Source organism: Natator depressus, chromosome 3 (genome assembly GCF_965152275.1).
Source record: "Natator depressus isolate rNatDep1 chromosome 3, rNatDep2.hap1, whole genome shotgun sequence".
In the NCBI taxonomy this organism is placed as follows: domain Eukaryota; kingdom Metazoa; phylum Chordata; order Testudines; family Cheloniidae; genus Natator; species Natator depressus.
Genome location: NC_134236.1, coordinates 203,302,107 through 203,326,313, shown reverse-complemented (window position 1 = coordinate 203,326,313; position 24,207 = coordinate 203,302,107). Strand labels below are relative to the sequence as shown.

The 24,207-nt window shown below is 44.8% G+C and overlaps 1 protein-coding gene and 1 long non-coding RNA gene across 4 annotated transcripts in view; one reads left to right on the top strand and one right to left on the bottom strand.

Annotated features, from left to right (window-relative positions):
* The window catches only part of LOC141985512 (uncharacterized), an 11,467-nt gene extending 8,516 nt beyond the window's left edge, over nt 1-2,951 (top strand). The window contains exon 4 of the long non-coding RNA XR_012638948.1: nt 813-2,951. This is a non-coding gene — a long non-coding RNA (uncharacterized LOC141985512). The remainder of the gene's footprint in view (nt 1-812) is intronic.
* Nucleotides 2,288-24,207, bottom strand: KAT14 (lysine acetyltransferase 14). 3 transcript variants are annotated; one of them, XM_074949716.1, is made up of 11 exons: nt 24,192-24,207; nt 23,680-23,941; nt 22,073-22,191; nt 20,330-20,451; nt 15,661-15,842; nt 14,684-15,103; nt 13,004-13,575; nt 11,843-11,979; nt 11,373-11,548; nt 5,987-6,177; nt 2,288-3,736 (listed from the first exon to the last, which is right to left on the bottom strand). In XM_074949716.1, the coding sequence occupies exons 2-11, from the start codon at nt 23,933-23,935 to the stop codon at nt 3,563-3,565; spliced, it is 2,349 nt and encodes a 782-aa protein (XP_074805817.1). In that variant the 5' UTR covers nt 23,936-23,941; nt 24,192-24,207; the 3' UTR covers nt 2,288-3,562. The 3 variants fall into 3 exon arrangements, with proteins under 3 accessions (XP_074805817.1, XP_074805819.1, XP_074805820.1); XM_074949718.1 differs by lacking the exon at nt 24,192-24,207 and having other exon boundaries at nt 14,684-15,100; nt 23,680-23,947; XM_074949719.1 differs by lacking the exons at nt 5,987-6,177; nt 24,192-24,207 and having other exon boundaries at nt 23,680-23,947.

Genomic DNA, 24,207 nt, shown 5'->3' with positions numbered 1-24,207 from the left:
CTGAGCCTGCTGCTCCCTTTCGGGAACAAAGAGCAAATCATTAGCGGGGAATGCTGCTGTTCTGCCCTGCACTGGGAACACAGGGGCAGGCAGACTGCTGCTGCAGGGAGCGGGGGTGGGGGAGCATGGGAGAGGGGACTGCTGGGCTGCTTTGACATTCCTCAGCAGGGAGAGCTGAGCTCACGGAGGTGCTCAGGATACGGCTGTGGGAGAACTCAGCAGGAATCCCAGAACCATAGGTACGCAGACAGGCAGAGCGGGTTGTTTCGGGAGAGGCTGCTGTGCCAAGCAGAGCTGGGGGATGACATGGGAGGGTGTCCCCCTCACCTTGCCGCATGGTAGGTCGGTCAGTCTGCCTGCTGTCTCCCGCACCCCAGACACACTGCTCTCCTCTCCCTCCCGCACCACGCTTCAGTTGAAAAGTGGCTGACAAGGATGGGATTGAGAAACCTGCCCCATGTGATGCTGTACCTGCCCAATGAGGCATGGCAAACCCTTCCCAAAGCACCCTGCGGCCAGTTGCACAGTGGGATAGGTACCACAGTGCACTGCTCTCTGGGTCTGATGCAAGAGTTGTTAGTGTGGATGTGTTCTGCCCCCACAGGGAGCTAGGGTGGACATGCAACAGTGGCTTCAATTAAGGCGGCATAACTTTTATGGACAAAACTTTATAGTGTAGACAAGGCCTAAGATAGATTCAACATGTGAGAGGAAAGGAGACTGGAGTCACCCCATAGTACAACCATAGCTGGTGGTTGGGGAGACCAACGGTTAATATTCTGGGATGTAAAACTGCCTTTTTACCTCTTCAGGTGGGTCCTCTGAGCACAAAGAATTCCCTCATTGGACTCCCACCCCCTCAAAGGCCTCATGGTGTGGTGACTGTCTAATGGGGAAAGGCTGTGCACAGCTCCCTTGGAACCCATCAAAACTGCACCGTAGAGAAGGAAGTGCTTCCCCAGGACTGGACATGCTGCCTCCTCAATGCTACCAGCCTAAGGACCTGACCCTGATCTCTCATACTGGGGACGGCCCAGCCCATCATCTCTAAAGGAAACGTCAGTTTAATGAGCTTTTCTGCATTCTGCCTGGTTAGCTGATAAAATAGAAGCAGCTGAATTTTGAGACACTATAGCAGTTTGAGTCACAAGTGAAAACAAACTCCATATCCTATAGAGCCATCAATCCAAACCCACCCTGGACAGGTACAACACGAGCAGCATAGCCCCACCCACGTACTTCAGATTCAACTCGGAAGGACTTTCATGGGGCTCAAGGTTGCTTTCATTTCCATGGCCATTCAATGCCAGCGATGTCTTGCTAGACTGCCTGCGAGAGCGATTTTACTGCCAGTTCTGGTGGCATCCTGCTTTCACACCAGAAGAACATTATGACGAATAGATGAGAACCACATTTCCAAAGGGACCTCAACAAGGTAGCACTTTGTGAAAGGGATTTTGTGTATGCATCGACAGCACAATAGCACACTGCAGAGTATATTAATCATGGTAATCAGGTATCTCATTTTAACCCCCCAGTTCTGGGAGTACAATAAACTGTAGGAACCAGGCGCAGAATTTAGACAGCTAACTGGCTGCCTTTACATGGACAAGCAATATTTACAAGTCAGAGAATGTAGCCATCTCTGTATTGTCACTTGTGCTTATATCTCACTTGCCCACAAAACTGCAGAGGAATCTATTTAACTTATTTGTCCTCTATTGGCATTGTGTCAGAACACTTCACAATCAAGAATATATTTTGCTTAACACCACCCGTGAGGTATGGAAGTGCCATTCCCCCCATTTTACAGATGGGAAACTGAGGCACAGAGAGGATAGGTGACTTGCTCACAGTCACACCAGGAGTCTGTGGTAGAGCAGGGAATTGAAGCTGGATCTTCAAGTCCTAGGCTAGTGCCCTAATCACTGGCCCATCCTTCCTCTCTTGGATGGGGCACAGTTGTGCACATACAAAGTTAAGGGTGTCTTGAAAATCTCACTGCATATTTTGTCTTAAAATCCAAAAAACAGTTTCATTTCCATGGATTATTTAAGATAACTGCTTGATTTCATCATAATCAAACACTTTTTATGTTGTCTTCTGGAGTGTGTGGAAAGGGCCTGTTAAGGCAAGATCCTCTATGGCCCTTATGCAGTTGCGCAATAGAGGCGAGTGTAAGGAGCCCTCAACATCAAAAAAAGACAGTAGAAGTGAATGGTGGGAAAAATAAATGAACACACTATATGACTGCAGCTGGGCTTGTCCAAGAGAAGGTCTTTAATTTCACTCAAGGACAGAACTTTCCGGAAACAGCTAACTCTTAACATCAGTAACATCAAGGATTTTCACACACAGTCATAAAATATTTGGAAATGTGCACAGATGGCAGGGCAGATAGTTCTCAAATGGTTTCAAAAGTCATGAGTTTTTTCTAGTACCAATTACATATGTGTCTCAGGGAGGGCTTACCTTGGCTGTACAGAAACAGACAGAGTGTCGGTCTCTCTGCCCAGATTAGAATGCAGACTCCATTAAGGCAACAACTACCATACTTAGGCACCTGAAATGTATACAAGGTGGATTTAAAAAAACACATCTGTTCTCTGCAGCTATGTGGCTCTGACATTAAGACTACGCAGAAGGTGTGGCTCATGTTCCAGATGCACAGACTGCCGTATCTACAACCTGCTAAACTGTAAAACAATCTGGCAAGCTACCGTTCACCTGCAGTAAAAGGGGAGTAGGAGCTGCTAAACTATGTAGGAAAAGGACTAGTCCTCCGTGTGAGGCAAGCCCTGTGTTTGCTTTTTTTGTTGCCTTAACACTTTTCTTGGCTTACCCGGTAACATTTAGAGCCTTGCAATCACAGACTGGGCTCTTCGGAGAAAAGTTACTGCCTCATCTTTGCCCCCTGTTCCCGCTAGGTTACAATAGGTTAATGCCATAAAGCAAGGATCAGATTTCAAATCTCACAACTGCCTCTCCTCTTGTGCTAAGATTCCTCAAGCCAGACTGCCTATGGCATAAGGGGGTGGGGTGCTGGAGCCAGCAAGGCTGGGCCCATGGTTGGAGGGGTGCTTTATAGCTTCAACAACTGATAGATGGACTTAAAGATTTCAAAGAGCTGACTTAGCAGCTCTTGTAGCTAACCTCACCTAGCTACGAACACACCTGACATCCTGTTCCTGCTACAGAATACTGTGCACTGCACAAACTTCATACTGAACACACAACCACTGCAACACACTGTTAGGTTTGAGAAATTTAATGTCCTCCAGCCCCTTTGAAGTCTAATTGTTTGTCAAAGGGCTCTCCAAAAAGAGGGCAGGAAATTCCCCTTCCATTGTGTCCCAGTTCATATTCTCAGGCCTGTTGCTCGACACCCCCATGGAGGCCATAAATCAATCTCAGATTGCAAATTAAGCATACAGTGTATCACTGCTGATGTTAGCGATAATGGCATCACTGCACCCTAACAGCCAACCTCCTGAGCTGAAATCCATGGCAACTCTTAATACAGCCTGTCAGGTTTTCCACGGAGCTGTGTATCCGTGATATATTATCGTCGCAATCTCAGAAAGAATGCATGCTTGCACTCCTTGCTATCTAAGGGGTAATATTTGTCGTAAAAATCCAAAATGTATTCTTCAGTCTTAAATCCAAATTTTTGATACAGCAGCATAGCGGAGTTGCTTGCAGAGACGTGAAGAGTAACATCTTTGCCCATGCAGGTCTGCCAAAGAAAAAAAACAGCCAGACAATGAGAGCGCCTCCAGGGAAAAGGAGGAGGTGAAGAAACTCTTAAATTCTAGAATTTAACTACTTAGAGAAATGTGGGAAAAGCAGAGGCCTGGAAACAGAGAAATTACAACACACAGCAACAGCTGAAATCAGATGAACTATTGTTTATCAAAAACCTTTGTGATTGAGTAATCAGCAGTTTAAGGGCAGGAACAGAAACTAGACTTTAATTTGTCAATTTTCCTATCTCCTTCTCAGTGTAATGGTTAATTTAAAATAATCTCAAACACTTACTAACAGTGACCTGAAGAAAAAAACATCCAAAAGAGTAGGCATTCTGCTTCTGGGGCTGGACACATCTCTGTCATCAAATACACCTAGACTTGCTAGAATCACACTGGCACCACTAGGTTACCTCCAGGTGTGTCACACTGGAATTCCAGTAGATCCCAGCCTGATCCACTCCCATCCCTGAGCCCCCGGGCTCACAGCCTGAGAAGCCCAGCTAAATATCTGTGTTCAGATAGTAACTGGCAATTCTGACATTAACTTGGAGATTCCTTGTTATTTAGCAATCAGATTATTCATAAAAACTCTCCAATATGTTTAATATAATAATTCTTCTGACTTTTAGAACTCCTTTCATGCCATGCTCTGAAAGCATTTTGCATCCATTACATCCAAACGGTAAGTACAAGGAAGGAGGAGGATACAGCCATTAAAGAATTTTAATGACAGAGCATTTGATCTTGGCGTGCAAGAAAAATTAATTCTTGTTTTCAGAGGCTAGTAATAAGACTCCCACCTGTATGAGGCCAGAATAAAGCAATCAAAATTAGGGACATTTTTGAAAAAGAAAAGTTAGAACCAGAACATTAGAAATATTCAGCCTTGCCCCCAGTGAAATGTGTAACTTTTGGAATTGCATTCACACAATTCACAGTGCACTGTTTGCATCAGAGGATGGAATCTAGTCTATTGTAGATTATGCTACTGCCAGCAGTTCATCTCAAACTGAATATAACCTGCCTCCCACCATAGACCCAAATACACAGCAGATCAGTGGTAGTCAAACAGAAGCCTAATGTGAAGTGGCAATCTCTCGTTATCACTGGAGTCGGTTTGTGGGACCCACACTGTTTGTGGGACACCAGTGCAAATCCTGGTTAGCTCTACTGAACTTGATGGCATTACTTTGGTTTTATCCCAGTGTAACTGGGAGCAGAATTTGGTCAACTGTTTATTTTAGATCCTGCAAACAGTAGTGAAAAGAAAAGGAGTACTTGTGGCACCTTAGAGACTAAGCAGTTTATTTGAGCATAAGCTTTCGTGAGCTACACGAAAGCTTATGCTCAAATAAATTGGTTAGTCTCTAAGGTGCCACAAGTACTCCTTTTCTTTTTGCAAATACAGACTAACACGGCTGTTACTTTCAAACAGTAGTGGTAATTTTCCACAATGGCCCATCAATGGGCCGAAACGCTGCCACAGGGGAGACCTAATTCAGTTTTCATGCCCCTTTGAATTTTGGCATCTCTTCTAAGGATGTGTCCTCACTAGACTTTTGTACCTTGAGTTCACTGATGCCAGTGAACTCGAGGCAGTTAACACATTTGTAAAATGTGGGCATTCCTCACATTTGATCCAAGTGACAAACATTTGTTCTTTACCTAAACCAAGATACATTAGAACAAGCACCCTACATGTCAGAGTCTATGGCATTAACTCTGTGATCTAGTCATCGGTGGCCAGTGACTGGTGTAGCTGAGTTACAGGTAAGGAAAGCTGTATTGTTACTGACTGAGCCTTCCCCTGCTTGAAACTGGGATTAGCTCATCCAGTGCAGATCGCAACTTTTCTTCTCTACGCTTGCGGTTTGCAATGTTGCTGCTGCACAGTTACTGGCTGCTGATGGATGAATTAGAGCCAAACCCAAAGACAGACAAGGCCTATATCACTTGGCTAATCTCCTAGGCCATCCAATCACGCATAGCCTACCCTATTTGAAAATGTCCTTTTAAATCCATTAAAAAATTCTGTTTGAGTATAATGATTTTCACAATAAAAATTCACACATGGTAGCACGTCACCCATGTAAGTAGACAAACAAGGTAACAAAGGATGGGAAGGGGAGAGAGAGAGAGGATAAAAACAAGCGGTATTGACTCAGCACTGTTTGCATCCACACATAAAGATGGGGACAATGCTGGCTCCTTATCAAAGAGAAGAATCTTGCAGCTACCTGAATAAGATGGTAGATCATAAAGGTTGCAATCCCTGCTCTTCTCCACTCAGGGTGAACAAACAGAAAAGAGATGTAAGCTTCATTGTATTTCACGTCTGGCACCATGAAGCCAAAGGCAATGACGACTTTTTTGTAAAGGACAACAACACTGAAGTCTGGATACTGCAGGCATTCTGACAAATCAATTCCTACAGGGTGTGAGAAGAGCACAGCTATAAAGCACTGCAAACCAAAGGGAAATGTTAATTCAATACAAAACAGTTCATACAATATTATACAGTCAGGGCATGATGGAATTTAAGGGAAATTAACAGCTTAAAGAGTGTTAAAAAGCAGGTTTTTCAGGAGAATCTGCTCAACTACTACTTTTTGTTGTCATTTTCAAACTCTTATGCATAGAAAGATGCTATCAGCCTGTAGGGCCAGAAAAGAAGTCCTATTGTTGAAGTCAATGGGAGCAGCATTTAGCCCATGTACAGAAGAAAAAAAATCCTTAAAAATGGACTCTACGGCAGCCGGTGCTAAGAAATTAACAACACTGATTCACACCCAAATGGTATGAAAATAAAGACAAAAAACTAACTTAAAATGTGGTTCTGCTCTAAAAAGTGATGGTAAAAATGGCATCTTGTTACCCAACTGATGATCTTCCTGTGTGTATTCAGAGCCACAGCTACTGAATTCATAAAGGGCCCAATTCCAAACACATACATGAATAAAGTTACATGTGTAAATGATAGCTGGACTGGGTCCTAAATGTGTTTGTACTGCTCTTTACTTCTGATAGTACTTCTGCCCTGCATAGCCAATAAAGCTATGGGACAGTGTAATGGATTCTATTACAGCTTGCTCATCAACAGGATTGTATTGCTGGCAATATGTGACTCCAAAAGAATTTCAGATCTCAGGTTGAGATTCGAGGGCTGCAGACTGAAAAACTGTATTTGTATTCGTACACTGGTCAGATCCGGTCGAGAGTCAGGGAGGTACAATCAATGTGGAACCCCAAGAAGCCATGTGTAAGGAAGCCACCTCCTCTCTTCTGCAGATGAGACCTCTTTTCATGAAGAAGGAAGATAGAGTAACACTGGACTTTTTGCAGATGCAAGAAAGGGTTCATAGATTTTGAAATGAAGCATAGAAATTAAAATGATCCTCCCAGATTTAAATCTGATTTATGGAGCTTGGATTCACTAGAGATTTTTTGCATCAGTTAAATAGAGGAAGTGAGTATCTTTGGTTATGTCTTCATTGGGGGAAAAAAAAGTTATGGTTTTATGGCAAGATGTTGATGCACAATCTTAGTGGATACAAGGCATTGTAGTTTTTATCTTAGCATAGCCAGTTAATCAGCCCTACAATCCCCACCCGGGGTTTACTTCAATTAGCTACCTCAAGGGGAAAACTATATTGCCTTATCTCTAGTAGGATTTTATTATCTCGGTGTAAAAAACCCAACCCCCCCCCTTCTTCTTTTCTTTTTTTTTTTTTGCAGTGAAGACATAACCTTTGTAAAAGCTAGTTTGGACACTCCTCACATGTTTTTGGTTTACCCTCTGCTGATCCCTCCTAGCCTGTAAACAAAAGATTTTAATTCTCTAAGCCTTTACAAAGGTCTGAACTACCTTTAATTAAGTGGCAATAGACTTATCCTTTAAGTCACTTTTCAGAGTAGAACAGTGCACTTGATCGGTGTCTGTACAGTCCTTAGTGCAATGGGGTACTGGGCCACGCCTGGGGCTCCTAAGCACTATGGTAACAGAAATCATTAATAATAAATATAAGGGCCAGATTCTCCATTACACCTGGGCAAAGGTAGTGCCCAGTACATGTAAGCCATTACCATTCTAATTTGGTAATATTTTATACCCATTTTCCACAGATGGAAATGCCTAAGCAAGATGCAAGGCAGGGAAGAATCAGACCCTTCATGTTTCCTCATATGCTCATTAAAACCATCACAAAAATGCCAACAACGGATGTATTTGCAAAGGTGGAGTAACAGAGTAACAGCGTATTGTTTTTCTGTAACACGAATTATTCTTGAGATTTAAAACTTCATGGAATACTGGGAGCAAACAGTGGAATTAACCAATCTCTTGCTTGAGAAAGAGCTGGGTGGAGAGGAATCAGTGATAAGAAGTGTTAATTATCTCAGGGCTGCAGTCTACTGTGAAATGACTCAGAGCTTGTCTGTATACAAAGCTGTATGGCTTTGACTACTGGTTATAAAGCAGTACAGCCCCAACATGGCGTGTATACTGGCTTTACATAAGTACAGTTTAGGGCTCATCTACATGGGAGGTGTTTCCCTTATGCTAGTATAATTATACCAGTATGGTTAAAGCACTGTACATTATACTGGTTGGTAGAACTCTCCTGTTTAGACACACACATTCCAGAATGAGTAACTTTTTTAGGCTGTTTAAACTGCTTCCAAAGCTACATAAGCTAAACCAGAAAAAAGCCACTCTTATGCCATAACTACAACTCCACACAGAATCATAGAATATCAGGGTTGGAAGGGACCTCAGGAGGGCATCTAGTCCAAGCCCCTGCTCAAAACAGGACCACTCCCCAACTAAATCATCCCAGCCAGGGCTTTGTCAAGCCTGACCTTAAAAACATCTAAGAAAGGTGATTCCACCACCTCCCTAGGTAACCCATTCCAGTGCTTCACCACCCTCCTAGTGAAAAAGTTTTTCCTAATATCCAACCTAAACCTCCCCCACTGCAACTTGAGACCATTACTCCTTGTTCTGTCATCTGCTACCACTGAGAACAGTCTAGATCCATCCTCTTTGGAACCCCCTTTCAGATAGTTGAAAGCAGCTATCAAATCCCTCCTCATTCTTCTCTTCTGCAGACTAAATAATCCCAGTTCCCTCAGCCTCGCCTCATAAATCATGTGCTCCAGCCCCCTAATCATTTTTGTTGCCCTCCACTGGACTCTTTCCAATTTTTCCACATCCCTCTTGTAGTGTGGGGCCCAAAACTGGATACAGTACTCCAGATGAGGCCTCACACCAATGTCGAATAGAGGGGAACGATCACGTCCCTCGATCTGCTGGCAATGCCCCTACTTATACATCCCAAAATGCCATTGGCCTTCTTGGCAACAAGGGCACACTGTTGACTCATATCCAGCTTTTCTCGTCCACTGTAACCCCTAGGTCCTTTTCTGCAGAACTGCTGCCGAGCCATTCGGTCCCTAGTCTGTAGCGGGGCATGGGATTCTTCCTTCCTAAATGCAGGACTCTGTACTTGTCCTTGTTGAACCTCATCAGATTTCTTTTGGCCCAATCCTCTAATTTGTCTAGGTCCCTCTGTTTCCTATCCCTACCCTCCAGCAAACCTATCCCTACCACTCCTCCCAGTTCCGTGTCATCTGCAAACTTGCAGAGGGTGCAATCCACGCCATCCTCCAGATCATTAATGAAGATATACAACAAAACTGGCCCCGGGAGCGACCCTTGGGGCACTCCGCTTGATGCCAGCTGCCAACTAGACATGGAGCCATTGATCACTACCCATTGAACCTGATGATCTAGCCAGCTTTCTATCCACCTTATAGTCCACATAGGGAGTCACACTGGTATAATTACAGGTTTCAGAGTAACAGCCGTGTTAGTCTGTATTCGTAAAAAGAAAAAAGAAAAGGAGTACTTGTGGCACCTTAGAGACTAACCAGTTTATTTGAGCATGAGCTTTCGTGAGCTACAGCTCACTTCATCGGATGCATAGCATATCGTGGAAACTGCAGAAGACATTATATACACACAGAGACCATGAAACAAAACTTCCTCCCACCCCACTGTCCTGCTGCTAACAGCTTATCTAAAGTGATCATCAAGGAAGGCCATTTCCAGCACAAATCCAGGTATTCTCACCCTTCCCCCCCCCCCCTCCCCACACAGACACACATACAAACTCACTCTCCTGCTGGTAATAGCACTTTAAATTCACACCCTTTCTTATGCCGGTATAATTTCCACATGTAGACAAGCCTTATTTGTGGAGGTTCTTGTATCAGTATCAGGCACCTTTATACCAGTATAATTGTATTCACACTAAGGGCGGTATTGGTATAACTATTTCAGTAGAAAATCTCACCTTTAACTGATACCCGGTGTGACTGCAGTTTAGCTACACATACCCAAGCTATCTTTAATCTCATTAGCTCAGGTACCAGAGCAGGGAAGCCAGGGCAGCTGACCAAAACCCTGGGTAATTACTCACAGGGCTAGCCCACTCTGTCGCATCTTCAGTGCTCTGGTACATGAGCTAGCTAGATTAAAACTAGACAGATATATTTCCACTATGAGCCTAAATAACTGTGTATTTGGGCCTTGGTGCTTATCACAAATTCCAGTCTGTGCCATAAGGATAGGCACTGAGTGGATGGGGGATTGAGGGATTTGGAGGGATGTGGGGGAGAGTTGTGATAAAGGCGTTCGGTTTCTGTTAGAACCAGAGGGTGTCTCATGCTTTCCAAAGTGGCATGTGTAAAGACAGACATGCCAATTTATCGACTACTGATTTAGGGCTTAATGGTGCTATTGCAATACAAATAATATCTAATAATAATAATCGGCCAAGTGTAGTGCAAATATTGATTTTAAAATATAGGTGTGGACTGCTTGCTTGTGTGTTATGAAAAACTTAGTTTGCAGTGTTAGAGATGCTGAACCACATAGCAGATCATCATTACTAAGTCTCTACTGCCTAGGAACCACACCCAAGATCAGGGCTGCATAGTGACATGCACATAGTAAGAGACAGATCCTGCCCCAAGGAGCTTACAATAAAAAAAAATAAATAAAAAGCAACACAGACAAATAAATACTATAATCCCTATTTTACCAAAGGGAAACTGTGGCCCAGAGAGATTAAGGACCATGCCCATGGTCACATAGGGAGCATGTGGCAGAGGAAGGAATCCTACCCAGATTGCCTGAGTTCCAGTCCAGTGCGTTGCGGCCTTGTGCTTACTGGGAAGAAACTTTCTTCTCACACCAGTTAGGAACAGTGTCTGGTAAAACCTCTGTTTACTATGATAAGGCCCTGATTCAGCAAAACACTTAAGCAGGTGCTTAACTTTAGGCATGCAAGTAGTCCTCTTAGCTCACACACTCCAAGCACAGTACATGCTTAAGTGCTTTGCTGACTCAAGGCCCAATTGCCCAGTACGGTTTGATCTCAGAAATATAGAGACTGACATGTCTTTCCACCACAGACCATCTGACAGAATTCCTCTTAAATAAATATTTCTAGAATAACTGAGGCAAACAAATAACCACTGAGGAAACAGACCTGCTCCAAAAATAATTTTTGAAACAAAACCTTTTCTTTCCTAGAAAACCAAGTACTGAGGGAATCCTACCAGGCCAGAAGAATTCATGGCACATGGAGTTGATCGTGGGGATGTGGTTCGGGCGAACGTAGCAGTAATCAATGGGTGCTTCAGGCTCAGCCTTCCAGTCGGGATCGTTCTTGTGTGGATGGGCACAGATTTCTGCCAGCAGCTGGAGTTTAGGAGGCTTCGTCTCATGGTCACGCCTGCCAGTACCACAAAAACAATCAACAATGTGAAAGACAAGCTGGTAACAATAACTGCCACTGCTACTAAATGTTTGCTGCACAGGAAATATTCCTCTGATATACTACAAGTGCTACAAGAGGATGTTGTGTTCCATTCATTCCTGTGGAAACTTGTGCCCAACCAGGCAAAAATACAAGCTATTCACCAGAAGCCAGGATGCTTTTGCAATCCTGAGCACCCTGCACCAGTCTGCCCCTAAGAATGGGAGGAGAGAATGACAGAAGTGAGATTCAGACTCTAGGAGTCTGTACCTGATGTAAGGTTTCAGGACGCGAGACGTGTAGGGACTGACGATGCTGTGGTCTGTCACCAAGTCTTCTGAGCCTACTAGTCGGTACAGAAATTTTGTTGTCTGGTGCCTATATCCCTTCATAGCAGGCAGCGTAGTCTACATGGCAGGACAAAAATAAATGGTCATGTCAGGGGAGCTGCCAACAGCCTAATGTTTGGAACCCAAAGCTACAGAGGGGGAAAGACTTCTCACAGTCGGGGTTTCCACCTGTCCAACCAGGGAGTCTGGCACCTACAGTCCAGTGCTCCTGCCCATAGTGACTCCACAGCTCCCCCAAATTTCAGAGCCTGATCCTGCAAGGTTCTGAGTGCACCCATCACCCACTGTCATCTTGGGAGTGCCCACGGTCCTGGATGGCAAGAAAGTAATGCAATTTGTAAGGTACTTACACAGGCTCCATCACCAAAGTGTTTGAGTGTAGAAGGAGCATGAGCAACTGGAACTTAGCAACGGTGGCATCTACACATGTTTGTATTTTATAGAGCAGGGGTGTCCAGCCTGTGGTTCCGGAGCCACATGCGGCTCTTCAGAGGTTAACATGCGGCTCCTTGTCTAGGCACCGACTCCGGGGCTGGAGCTACAGGCGCCAACTTTCCAATGTGCCAGGGGGTGCTCACGGCTCAACCCCTGGCTCTGCCTCAGGCCCTGCCCCCACTCCACCCCTTCCCGCCCCCTTCCCTCAGCCTGCCATGCCCTTGCTCCTCTCCCCTCCCCCGCAGAGCCTCCTGCACGCCACAAAATAGCTGACTGGGAGGTGCGCGGAGGGAGGGGGAGGTGCTGATCAGCCAGGCTGCCGGTGGGTGGGAGGCGCTGGGAGCAGGGTGGGGGAGCTGATGGGGGACTGCTGACATATTACTGTGGCTCTCTGGCAATGCACATTGGTAAATTGTGGCTCCTTCTCAGGCTCAGGTTGGCCACCCCTGTTATAGAGTATTACCCAACTGTAGAATGGAGCTGGGAAGTGCGTTGGTGTGGATACAAGTCCTTTAAAAAATGAAGCTCATTCTTGTAATCCTTTTTACTTTGGGAGCCAGATTTCCCCAGTTTGATGTCTACTGCATGTAACAGAAACCCTGATACAGATGGCCCCAGGAACTAACTTGGAATTGAAAGCACTCACCTGGTACCTGTCCAGGATCCTGAAGTCCTGGCTAGTCGTTCTGTATGTTGCATGCCCTGCTGGCAGCCTGGAAATGCCTCTTTCTTTGGCTCCATAGATCCCATCAACCAAGAGCAGAGCAGCATTCACAACCTGGTCCAAGTCAAAGAGAGGCAGTCCCCTTTCCCTCTTGGCCTGCCGGACTATCAGCTTGCGCCTCAACCTCCGGGCCTCTGGGGTCATGCTCACGGCATTGGGACAGGCCTCCAGCCTCTTCAGAAGTAGCTTTTCCTCATAGATGCTTACAGATGTGTACTTGGGAGCTTTGGGCTTATTGTCCTTCTCCACCTGTGGCTTCCTCTTGTCTCGTCCCCTGGCCTGTAGGGATGCATTTGAATCTTCAGGGTCTTCGCTGTCACCTTCCATCCTCTCTGCTTTCTCTTCTTCACTCTCCACCTCTTGCTTGATCTGCTCAGGCGTTTTCACTTTCTTTCGGCTCACTATCATAGGCCCAGCACCCATTGGCCCACTAGGAGGGGGAATGTACTCTATTCCTGGATCTATGACTCCATCTCCTTCCATTTCTTCATCATCTGTACAGAAGACCAAAATAACTCAGTAGACACACACAAATGCAAACCCAGCATAGCAAGAACATCATCAGCCCAGGGGGTTTGTGGCTTAAGTGTGAAGGAAATATAATGTGGCGTTTACCTGTAATAGCCTGCCTGTCAGACACTCCTGGGCCTACATTTTCAAAAGTAACTAGTGATTTTGGATGCCCAACTTGAGACATCTTAAAGGAGCCTGATTTCAGGAAGTGCTGAGCACCTGCCATTTAAGGTCTCTTTAAAGTGTCTCACAGTTTGGCCCCTTAAAACAGGAGCAACCGAAACCAATAGTCCCTTCAAAATGTAGACTCATTTTTTTTTCTATTTTAAAGGAACACTTTTTAAAATTGTTCTTTACTTAATGGCTTCCTTAAAAATTCCTTAAGAGCATGAAAACTGATGCAATAAAATGGCAGAGTTGAGCTGAAGCCTTACAGATTACTGGCCAGATGTTCAGCTGGTGTAAGCTGGACAAGTTCCGCTTAAGTTAATGGAGCAAAGCTGATGTGATGTCCTTACTTACAGTGAGTAGTGCTTATTCCATGTGTTCCCCCTATTCATTTCAATGGACTACTCATGGTATAAAGTACTATTCAGCTTCAGTAAGCATCTCACAACCTGACCCAGAATTCATCTCTTTGATTAGGGAATGTTACATGTCTGTACTCAGACAAATGAAAGCACTAGAAAACAAACAAACAAAAACCTCAATACTTTACTGATGTGAAAGACTCTTTCCTTTAAGAGAGCTCTCTAATTTTGCCTTGACGTGACACTGCAACACTATTACCTGTCATATTGTTTTATGGAGGAATTACTGGGTGAAGTTGTCTGCCCTGTGTTATAAAAGATGTCACACTAGATGACCAAGTGGTCCCTTCCTGCCTTAGAATCTCTGACTACATCTGTCTGTGACAATCTAATTTAGATTGTCATGTAATTAGGAAGAAAACTGCACTTTGCCAGTTATTTTCCATCATGCCTTGAAGTAAAGCAAACAGGGTATTCTTTTGTCAAGATAACTATGTCAACCCTATTGTTAGAAACTGCTTGTCACTTCCTATTAAACACAACACATGGCATCTCTTACCATGAAACAAGGCCTGTGGCGGCATTACATCCGGGATGAGATCTGCTTCTGAGAGCAGGCTGGGAGTAGCTGAATGGGAAGCTGGCGTCCCAGGAGCAGAGAAGTCCAGAGATGGGGAAGGAGACGGGCTTGTCAGAGGAGTTCGATCCGAGGAGCTCAAAGATGAGAAGTCAATCACCTCTCCCTTCTCAAGGACCATGTCAGGGCGACGACCTCGGCTGGTGAATTTGACAGGAGTGGAGGAGGTGCTTCGGTCCAGGAAGCCGGCTGCCTCCTTCTGGGCTCTCCTAATGTCCTTGGCTTCTTGAGTGCGAGACCTCTTCTCCTTCAGCTCCATGGCTGACTCTACAGGATTGCGGCTCACCCGCTTCCTCAGCCCCTCCACTGTAATGATGGGATCCAGAGGTGGTTTTGAAGCTGCTAGAGAATAAATAGCTTATTTATTCTAAAAGGCACTGAGCTTTTGATGCCCCTTTACTCATCATTTGTATCCACATGAGCAAGTTTTGATGGTAGTCTTTTAAGAAGGGCCTTCAAGCCATGGTTGAAATTCTCCCCTGTGCAGAGCATCCGGCATAAAGGTTAGGCACCACTGAATTCCGATATTGGCCCTCTGCACAGGAGTGAATTTCACTCCTTGTGACTAAACTGACAAAAGATGCTTTAAAAAGAGAAGAACATCAAGGTAACAGGGAGTAGAGAAATTGTGGTAATTACAGAGACAGGAAAGCAATACAAAATACAAAAGCACTTGGATCATTTAAATGACAATACGTGTATGTACGCTACAAAGAGGGTGTAAAAAACTATGGGTCTCTTCTCACACTGGTATAAATCCGGAGAAACTCCTCTGAAGTCAGTGGATTTACACCAGTGTAAAACTAGTGCAAATGAGAGCAGAATCAGGCCCTGTAACCCCACCCACCCCATCCACAGCTGTGCCATTCCATTCTGTGTGTTGTCATCATGACAGTTACCTTTTGCTTTCAGTGCAGATGCAGAGAGCTTCTCTGCTTCAGGTTTCATCGTAGGAGGCTTATTGTGAACAAGTTTCCACCATCCTGGTTCTCCGAATTCCTGTGCCCCTGAGCGGAAAAACAAGGGGCTCCCTACAGAAAGACAACCAGCAACAGTGCTCCACCAAGTTGAAGTCTTCTTCCTAAATCAAGAGAGGGAAAAATGAGAGACACCAAGAACATTTTAATTAGACTTTATTCTCCTTTGCCAAAAAGACTAGGATGAATGCTTGTGCCATTTACTCTGATGTAGTAGTTCACTTGACCTCCAGACTTGAAGCATTTCAGCAGTGCCACTCTTTCTGATTTCCACTGGGTGATTTCCAGCTGGAATCTGGGGCACCAAGTTCCAAGACCCAGCTATGAATTAACAACTAGACTCTGCTCTGAAAAGTGATTCCATTTTGATTCTCTCTCAGGGACTCGCAATATCAAATATGCGGAGTTTACAAGTAAAGAGATGGTTTTCCTAACTGCTGGTGCTTTGTTTATTCCGGCTTTCACATCACAAACCATAAAGATTCTGCAGTTGGGTCTTAATCAACAGTTCTATTGACGATAGAAGAGCCAGAACAGAATCCAGCTCACTCTCCAGTAGCTGTGCTAACTTAACAGTGCTAAGAAGAGTAAAAACTTACTCTGTTGTTAAATTCAGTAGATAGGACTCAAGACACATAAGGGAGAGGGGTATTGGAAGGGGGAGAGAGAGAGAAGGGAGAGATCTACTGAGTAAGAAGGTGTCATTTTACATCAGGGGTCGGCAACCTTTTAGAAGCGGTGTGCCAAGTCTTCATTTATTCACTTTAATTTAAGGTTTCGCGTGCCAATACTACATTTTAACGTTTTTTAGAAGGTCTCTCGCTATAAGTCTATATATTATATAACTAAATTATTGTTGTATGTAAACAAGGTTTTCAAAATGTTGAAGCTTCATGTAAAATTAAATTAAAATGCTGATCTTACACCGCCGGCCCGCTCAGCCCGCTGCCCGTCTGGGGTTCCGTTCACCTAGGCCGGCAGCAGGCTGAGCGGGGCCTGCGGCCGGGACCCCGGCTGGCAAGGAGCCGGCAGCCACAACCCCAGACCGGCAGCGGGCTGATCGGGGCCGGTGGCTGGGACCCCAGATCAGCAGTGGGCTAAGCGGCTCAGCCCACTGCTGGTCTGGGGTTCCGTCCGCCGGCTCCTGCCAGCCAGGGTCCCGGCTGCCGGCCCCACTCAGCCCGCTGCTGGTCTTGGGTCCCAGTCCTGTCCACATAGAGTAGGTACCTACCTTCTCCCTGGTTCTGGCCCATTCTCTTCCTCTCTCTGCACTGAGATGAGGGTGGGGGTGCACTGAGAACAGAGTTGGGGGTGAAGAAGCAGGCTGGGGGTTGGGGTGCAGGGTCTGGCCAGGAGCTAGAATGAGGGAGGAGGCTCAGGGTTGGGCAGGAGGTTTGGGTGTGGAGCACTTACCTGGGCAGCTCCCATTTGGTGCAAGGGGTGCAGGTGGGAATGTGGGGGTGTGTGTGCAGGAGCTCCCGTTTGGTGCTCAGGGTGGGGGTGGGGATGTGGATGTGGGGGGTGCAAGAGTCAGGGCATGGGGTGTGGGGGGGCTGGGTATGTGTGGGGGGTGCAAGAGTCTGGGCAGGGAGTGTGTGAAGAGGGTGCAGAAGTCAGGGCAGGGGGCTGGGTATGTGTAGGGGTGCCGGGTATGTGTAGGGGTGCCGGAGTCAGGGCAGGGGGCTGGGTGTGTGTGAGGAGGGTTCAGGGTCAGGGCAGAGGGCTGGGGGTGTGTGAAGGAGGTGCAGGGGTCAGGGCAGAGGGCTGGGGGGTGTGGGGGGTTCAGAGTCAGGGCAGAGGGCTGGGGGTGTGTGAGGGGGCTGCACAATGATGCTGTTTGAGGAAAGGTAGTGGGGATGCTCTCTCCCGACCCTGCCCTCGCCCCCTCTGCTCTTGGGGAACGGCAGCCACCTCCGTAGTATTTTGAAACAGGAGTCAGGCAAGGGGGAAGCAATGAGACATGGTGGGGACAAAGAACAAGGAGGAGGAAAGGAGCAGAACTTCTCCTTCCTTTGCTTTGCTTCCACTGGGTATTACCGCTGGTGGGATTTTTTTTAAACTGCCTTTTTGCTTTTGTTTCTGCACTTGTGAAGAGTATGTCCTCTTTGCCTGTGTAGCAGGCCTTACCCATTCGGGCTTGAGGCACTGTCACTTCCTCGGTTTCCCCTTCTTCCCCAGTTAATCCAACTTCACCCTGTGGGCCTTTTCTCACTAACTCCCCTTTTTGGGGGAATTGGCATGATGAACACAAAGTTCACAACAACACAAATCTTCCATCCAGCCCTTCCTAGCTGGCTCCCACCTTTCATACGTGGTACTTAGTCCTGAGCATGCTACAGCTCTTCTCCTCAGGCTCACAATCCTTTCCAGCCCTCCAAGCTGTGGCTTCTCTCCCAGCAGCAGCCCGCTCCTGCAAGCCCCTCAGCTAAGACTTGTTCCTCAATAGGCTCTTGCTCCCTGCAGGTCTCTCTCTCTCAGGCCTTCTGCCTGGGAGCACTGGAGAGTTGTTACCAACCTGCCCTCTTCCAGCAGACTCCCTGAACTCTCTCTGAGTGCTCTCTCAGGCTGCCTTTGCATTTCCCAGCAGGCCTGGTTTTGAGTCACATGGTCTCATCACATGATCTAGTAGACTGAGAAGTAACCTAGTCACATGTGAGACTGAACCTAGGACTCCCTTTAAATGGCCACCTCAACCCGTGACAGCAGGTCAGACGGTGTTGAGTTTTTTTGTAGGCTGCCACAGGGCAAGCCAGCCATTTAAGAGAGTTCTGGGTTCAGCCTCACCTGTGATTAGATTCAAATGAAGCAGCTGCACCACCAAGCTCTGGGACAACATGCAGGGCAGAAGTCATTTTGCAGGAGGCTGTTCTGGTTTCTCTCCTCCAAGCAAGTGGAACCATCCTCCATTCTCCCACAGGGGTGCATGCATGGAGGACAGGAAGCATTCCTGCTGGAGGCTAGGTGTAACAAGGAAAGGAGAAGAGTGCATGCAACGTGTCCCAGAATCGAGTAGGACACACAGGAAGTGATGGATCTCACAGTGAGGGAGAATGAGCCATCAGCTGTCTTCCTATGATGATGCTGCTGCCTGCAAAGAAGTCAGTCCTAAAACCTCTAGAAGCAGAGCCTGGTGGGACAGCTGCCTCATTTGAATCCTGTTTTATTGGTACCTTCAATGGTGGTGGTCAGGGTAACACAGAAATCAGGTACCTGTGTTTTAAACAGAAACAATAACGCAAAGAAATACCTTCCAATTAGACAGAAAGGCCAGACACTTATGTCCATTCTGTCAATCCAAACTATAACTCCAGAGGCTTGTTTTGTCTGCCTTGTGTCCCCACTGGCATATGCGTGCCCCTTTCCATCAGAATCAGAACAGATTCAGTGAGTTGCAGGGCATACTTAGAAAAACACATTCCATGCTCTGCATGCCTAACAATGTCAAACTACTGTGCTGAGAGAGAAAAGGGTTATCAGCTTTGAACAGGACATTTTATTCTGTTAGCTACTTTCCTGACACCATTAAATCAATTAGAAAATAGAATGATCCCTGCTGTTGAAGGAAAATCTTATATTGACTCTCTCCTTATCACACGCATCCAAAGGTCACACATGGTATAAGCAAACTTTGGTGTACATCCCTGAAATTTTTAGGCTATCCCAGAGTGGTTAAAAATGTAAAGTGAGCCTCTTTTATTTAACCCCCCGAATTTATAGCTAAAACATATACTTAGGGCCCTACCAAATTCATAGTCCATTCTGGTCAATTTCACGGTCAAAAGATTTTAAAAATCATAAATTTCATGATTTCAGCAATTTAAATCTGAAATTTCATGGTGTTGTAACTGTAGGGGTCCTAACCCAAAAACTGAGTTGAGGGAAGGGGGTTGCAAGGTTATTTGGCGGGGAGGGGGGAGGAGAGGGGATTGCAATACTGCTACCCTTACTTCTGCGCTGCTGCTGGCGACACTGCCTTCAGAGCTGGGCAGCTGGAGAGAGGAAGCTGCTGACCGGGAATTTGGTAGGGCCCTACATATACTGTGAAAAACACCACAGTGTCACAATATTTTGTAGTGACTAGCAAACAAGAGATTTCATTAAGAAAAGATCCAAAATAAGATGAAATAGGAAAAATTAGTTTCTTTCTCTGTGGGTTCTGATCCCACATCAATTTTGTGTCAGTGTAATTCTATTCATTTTGATGGCATCCTCCCTTATTTACACCTGCGTAAATGAGATTAGAATCAGGCCCTATGTGTTCAGCAATTAAGTGAGATTTTAGGGTTATGATTTTGGAGGGTTACACTGAACGGAAGCTGGGAAATTCCCACAAAAGTACAAAGCTCTGTGTCCAGTTCTGTACAACACTAACTCTCTTTCACTATGTAACAGGTTTATTCCTGAGAAATCGCTTCGTATCCCTGTTTGAGCTCTGCAGATCAAACCCTCCACTTTCTTCCTTCTTGTCCGCCCTGAATTGAATAGAGAGAAATATCTCTGAATAGTCTGGAATTCCTGTTTCCTAACTGAGTAACACAATTTCTTCCCTCTGTGATCTCCATTCAAAGTTTCAGGGAAATATTGGCTTTACCTGTTCCCTAATAGGAAAGTCCAGTGTTTCTCAATAAAAGCACAAATATCTTCTTTCCATCTGAAGTATCCTTGACGGCCAGTTCCTTCCAGAGACAGGTTGTACATCGCCAGCATGACAACCTGGAACACAAAAGGGAATGGATTCAAATGGTCCATTACCATTTTGTCTGGCGGGGAAACACCCCCTCCACTCTTTGCCGATTTGACCTATTTATGTAAAGCTTCCAATTGATTCACAACCACAGCGCCAATCTATGTAACCCATGATCTTGTTAATTGTACTCATCCTTTCTCCCTTCCTATTGTTTGTCACACTCACCTGCTTTATTCACCCAGGGACTCTCTCATGCCAGGGGAATCCTCAGCTATCTGGTGATGCTGCTTTATAGCCCCTTTGCACAGCTTGAGTGGCATAAAAGAGCATATCAGGGGGTGAGGATCCAGACTGGGGACAAGATGTCTTTTCTCTCCAGAAAGGATGGAGATGCCCCAGTTTGCTAATCTTATAGAAATGTGTGCACAAGGACAGACTCTTCGGGTGTTTTTATTTGCTTAATGTCTTCTTGCCACTTAGAATCCAGTAAAAGCAGAGCAATCTATAAAAATACACTGCGTCCCATGGATCACTCTGCTTTTGCTTTGTCTTTATTGAACACAGTCCTTTTAGAGCACATTTACATACATCACAAACAAACCCAATTGACTCACTAAGAGCCTAAATTAAAGCACAGTTTTGGAAATCTGTCTGTTTGTGAATAAATCTAAGAGGACAAACTATCAATTACACTGAACCACTTCAGCCTGGAATACAAATATTAATGGTGCAGATGAGTTTGGAGCTTCTGCTGTCAACCACTCAACTCCCGTGGAGGCTGTCTCCTATAGAGACTTATTCTCCTCTTTCTTAGGGCTCTGGAACCTACTTTGGCAGGATTCCTTTTTGATTTTCAGGTCATTAAAGGCCTCCTGGTGCAGCCATATTGGCCCATTACTATTCTTTCTATCCTTCGCAGAAGGATAGTTTGCTGTTGTCATGTTAATATTGTCTCTTTGAGAAACTACCAGGTCTCCTGAATTCCTTTTTCCCTTTATAATTTTTTTCCTCATGAGACCTTACCTACCAGTTCTCTGAGTTTGTTAAAGTCTGTTTTTTTAAAATCCATTGTTCTTAACCTGTGGCTCTCATTTCTTCCTTTCCTTAGAATTCTGAATACTATCATTTCATGATCACTTTCACCCAAACTGCCTTCCACCAGTAGATTCGCAACCAATTCCTCTCTGTCAGAATCAAATTTAAAATGGCTGCCCCCCGGTTACTCCCTCTATTATCTGAAACAAACGGTTGTCCCCAAACATTCCAAGAATTTACTGGACATTTTGTGTTTTGCTGTATTACTTTTCCAACAATGCCCATATGTCAAAAAATTGTTAAATGCACAGCAGCTAAATCACATTCTCTTTGCTTTTCTAAAATTGTGTTCAGTTGTATTGAGCAATGCACAGTATTGATGAAAAATGGGGAATTTGGCTTTTTTACAACACATTAAGACAATCTTTTCAATTTACTCACAGAAGTCCCACTTTCTGATAAGCAGGTACATAGCAATCCACAAAAAACTCACAGGTAAATTTCTTCACCACCTGTGACTAACTCCAAATTTCTAGGTGTTATGTACATTGTACACACAGCAACTTTTGAAGGTCTTGTTGGTTTTATGCCTGAGTGAATGCTTTTACTTACTTGCTGCCAGGTTAGTCTCAGCCGTTCAAACTGCTCCTTTCCATCTTCTGAGCAATCAGAGCAAGTAAACCTGAAAAAGTTATCTCCCTTGAGGTAGCTGAGTTGTTCTCTCAGCTGACCTAAAACAAACAAGCAAAAGGGATATGCCTCAGTCCTTTTATAGGAAAAATGGAGCAAAGTAAATTTGGATTCAGAACAGTGTTTATCCGCTGAGCAAGAGATCAGCAACCCTGATAATTCCATTACAGAAGTATAGAAACTCAGTGTGATGCTTAATTTACAGTTACAGAAGTCAACAAGGGATCAATAGCAAAAAAACCACACATTAAAGAGGGGCTTTCCTACCTAATACTTGAATACATGTAAAAAGGCAAAGATTTTAATACATGCAGTGTTATTGGAGCCGAGTCAGTCCCAGGATATTAGAGAGACAAAGTGTGGGAAATATTATCTTTTATTGGACCAACTTCTGTTGATGAGAAAGACAAGCTTTTGAGCCACACAGAGCTCTTCTCAGGTCTGGGAAAGGTACTGACACACTCAGTACCTTTCTCAGACTGTAATTGAAACACTAACTGAAAGACATTAGAAAAAATATATTTCCATTTTTTTCGGCTTGTTTACATTGTGCATTTGACAGCACTTTGTGTCTAGTCACTTTCACTGATCATTCTAGTGATCAATTTCCCTTGTTTGGGTCTTTCAAACAGCAACAGAAGACAGAAAAAAAAAAGTAAACATAAAAAACTGATTGTCAAACCACAATAACTGGCAAAAGGACACAGGATCAGATGTAGTACCTAAACAGACTAGATTTCAAGTTGACTGTGTCCCTTTAACTTCTTCCTACTGAACACCAAATGTGAAATCCTGGCTCTAGTAAAGTCAATGGCAAAACTCCCAATGACTTCACTGGAGAAAGGATTTCACGCTACAGCTTTTGCCAAACTGGGCAGTTGAACTAACTGACAGGTGTGCAGCAAGCCAGAAGAATTCAGTACTTCCTGCCACAAAATGAACAGTGTTCAGGTAGATCTTGATTTTGGAAAGGAAAAACTGCTGTACTAGAATATGAAGAAAGCTAAAAGAGTTTATATAATGTTAAATGGAGATACTGGAAAGAGCATTTTAGCTATTTAGCACAAAATACCTTCTTCCCAGGACTGCTGCTACTGGTTTTATATTGTTCTGTGAATGCTAATCTAAGTTCAGGAGACCACGGAACCATTCCTATATACAGAAGGCTGAAATTTATTCATACATCCCACTGAAATGACAAACCAATCAGGAAAATAATAGTTACCTCTTATGTAGCACTTTTCATTCGTAGACCTTTACAAAGGAATTGTCAATATCCCTGTTTTACAGATGGGGAAACTGAGGCACAGAGAGGGGAACTGACTTGCCCAAGGTCACACAGTAGGCCAGTGGCAGAGCTGGGAATATAACTCAGATCTCCTGAGTCACAGACCAGTGCTCTATCCACTAGGCATCCCTGCCTCCCATACATTCAGGAAAAGAACATGCATTATTTTTGGGAGGAAAAGAACCAGTAAACCCAGAAAAGGAAAGTGACAAAGATAACAGAGGAAAATCTTGACCCTTACTTGCTGGTATCCACTTCTGACACTTCTCACAGTAATAGGACATCTCCTCCATCCAGGATGCATCCCCCTCATCACTGTTCAAGGAGTCCCCACTCTGATCATGGGATAAATCCACTGAAGCCTGATCCTCAGATTCAACAATCAGGAGAGTCTCCCCTTCCACCTCACCCTCCTCCAGCCCTTCTGAAGTTGATGTCCTTGTAGCTTCGTCATCATGACGACTCATCAGCCCACTCATGTGAACGTTATTATCCATCCCTTCCTGGCAAGTAGAGGAAGATTTTTTTTACATTACATGAGGCTCTCCCTCCCAGCATTTAAAATACTATCCATATAAGATGAGCCAGCCAGGTATGAAGCTTCCTACACAATAGTTCTGCACAAGTGAAAATACAGAAGCTAGAGAAAAAACTTTGTGTTTGCACTTCTTAATGTATATAATTTCCTGGACTTGATCAAAATGTATCTAAAAGAGATGGACTTTCAGAAATGACTTCTGTTTACTCAAACACCTGGGAATAGTCAAAT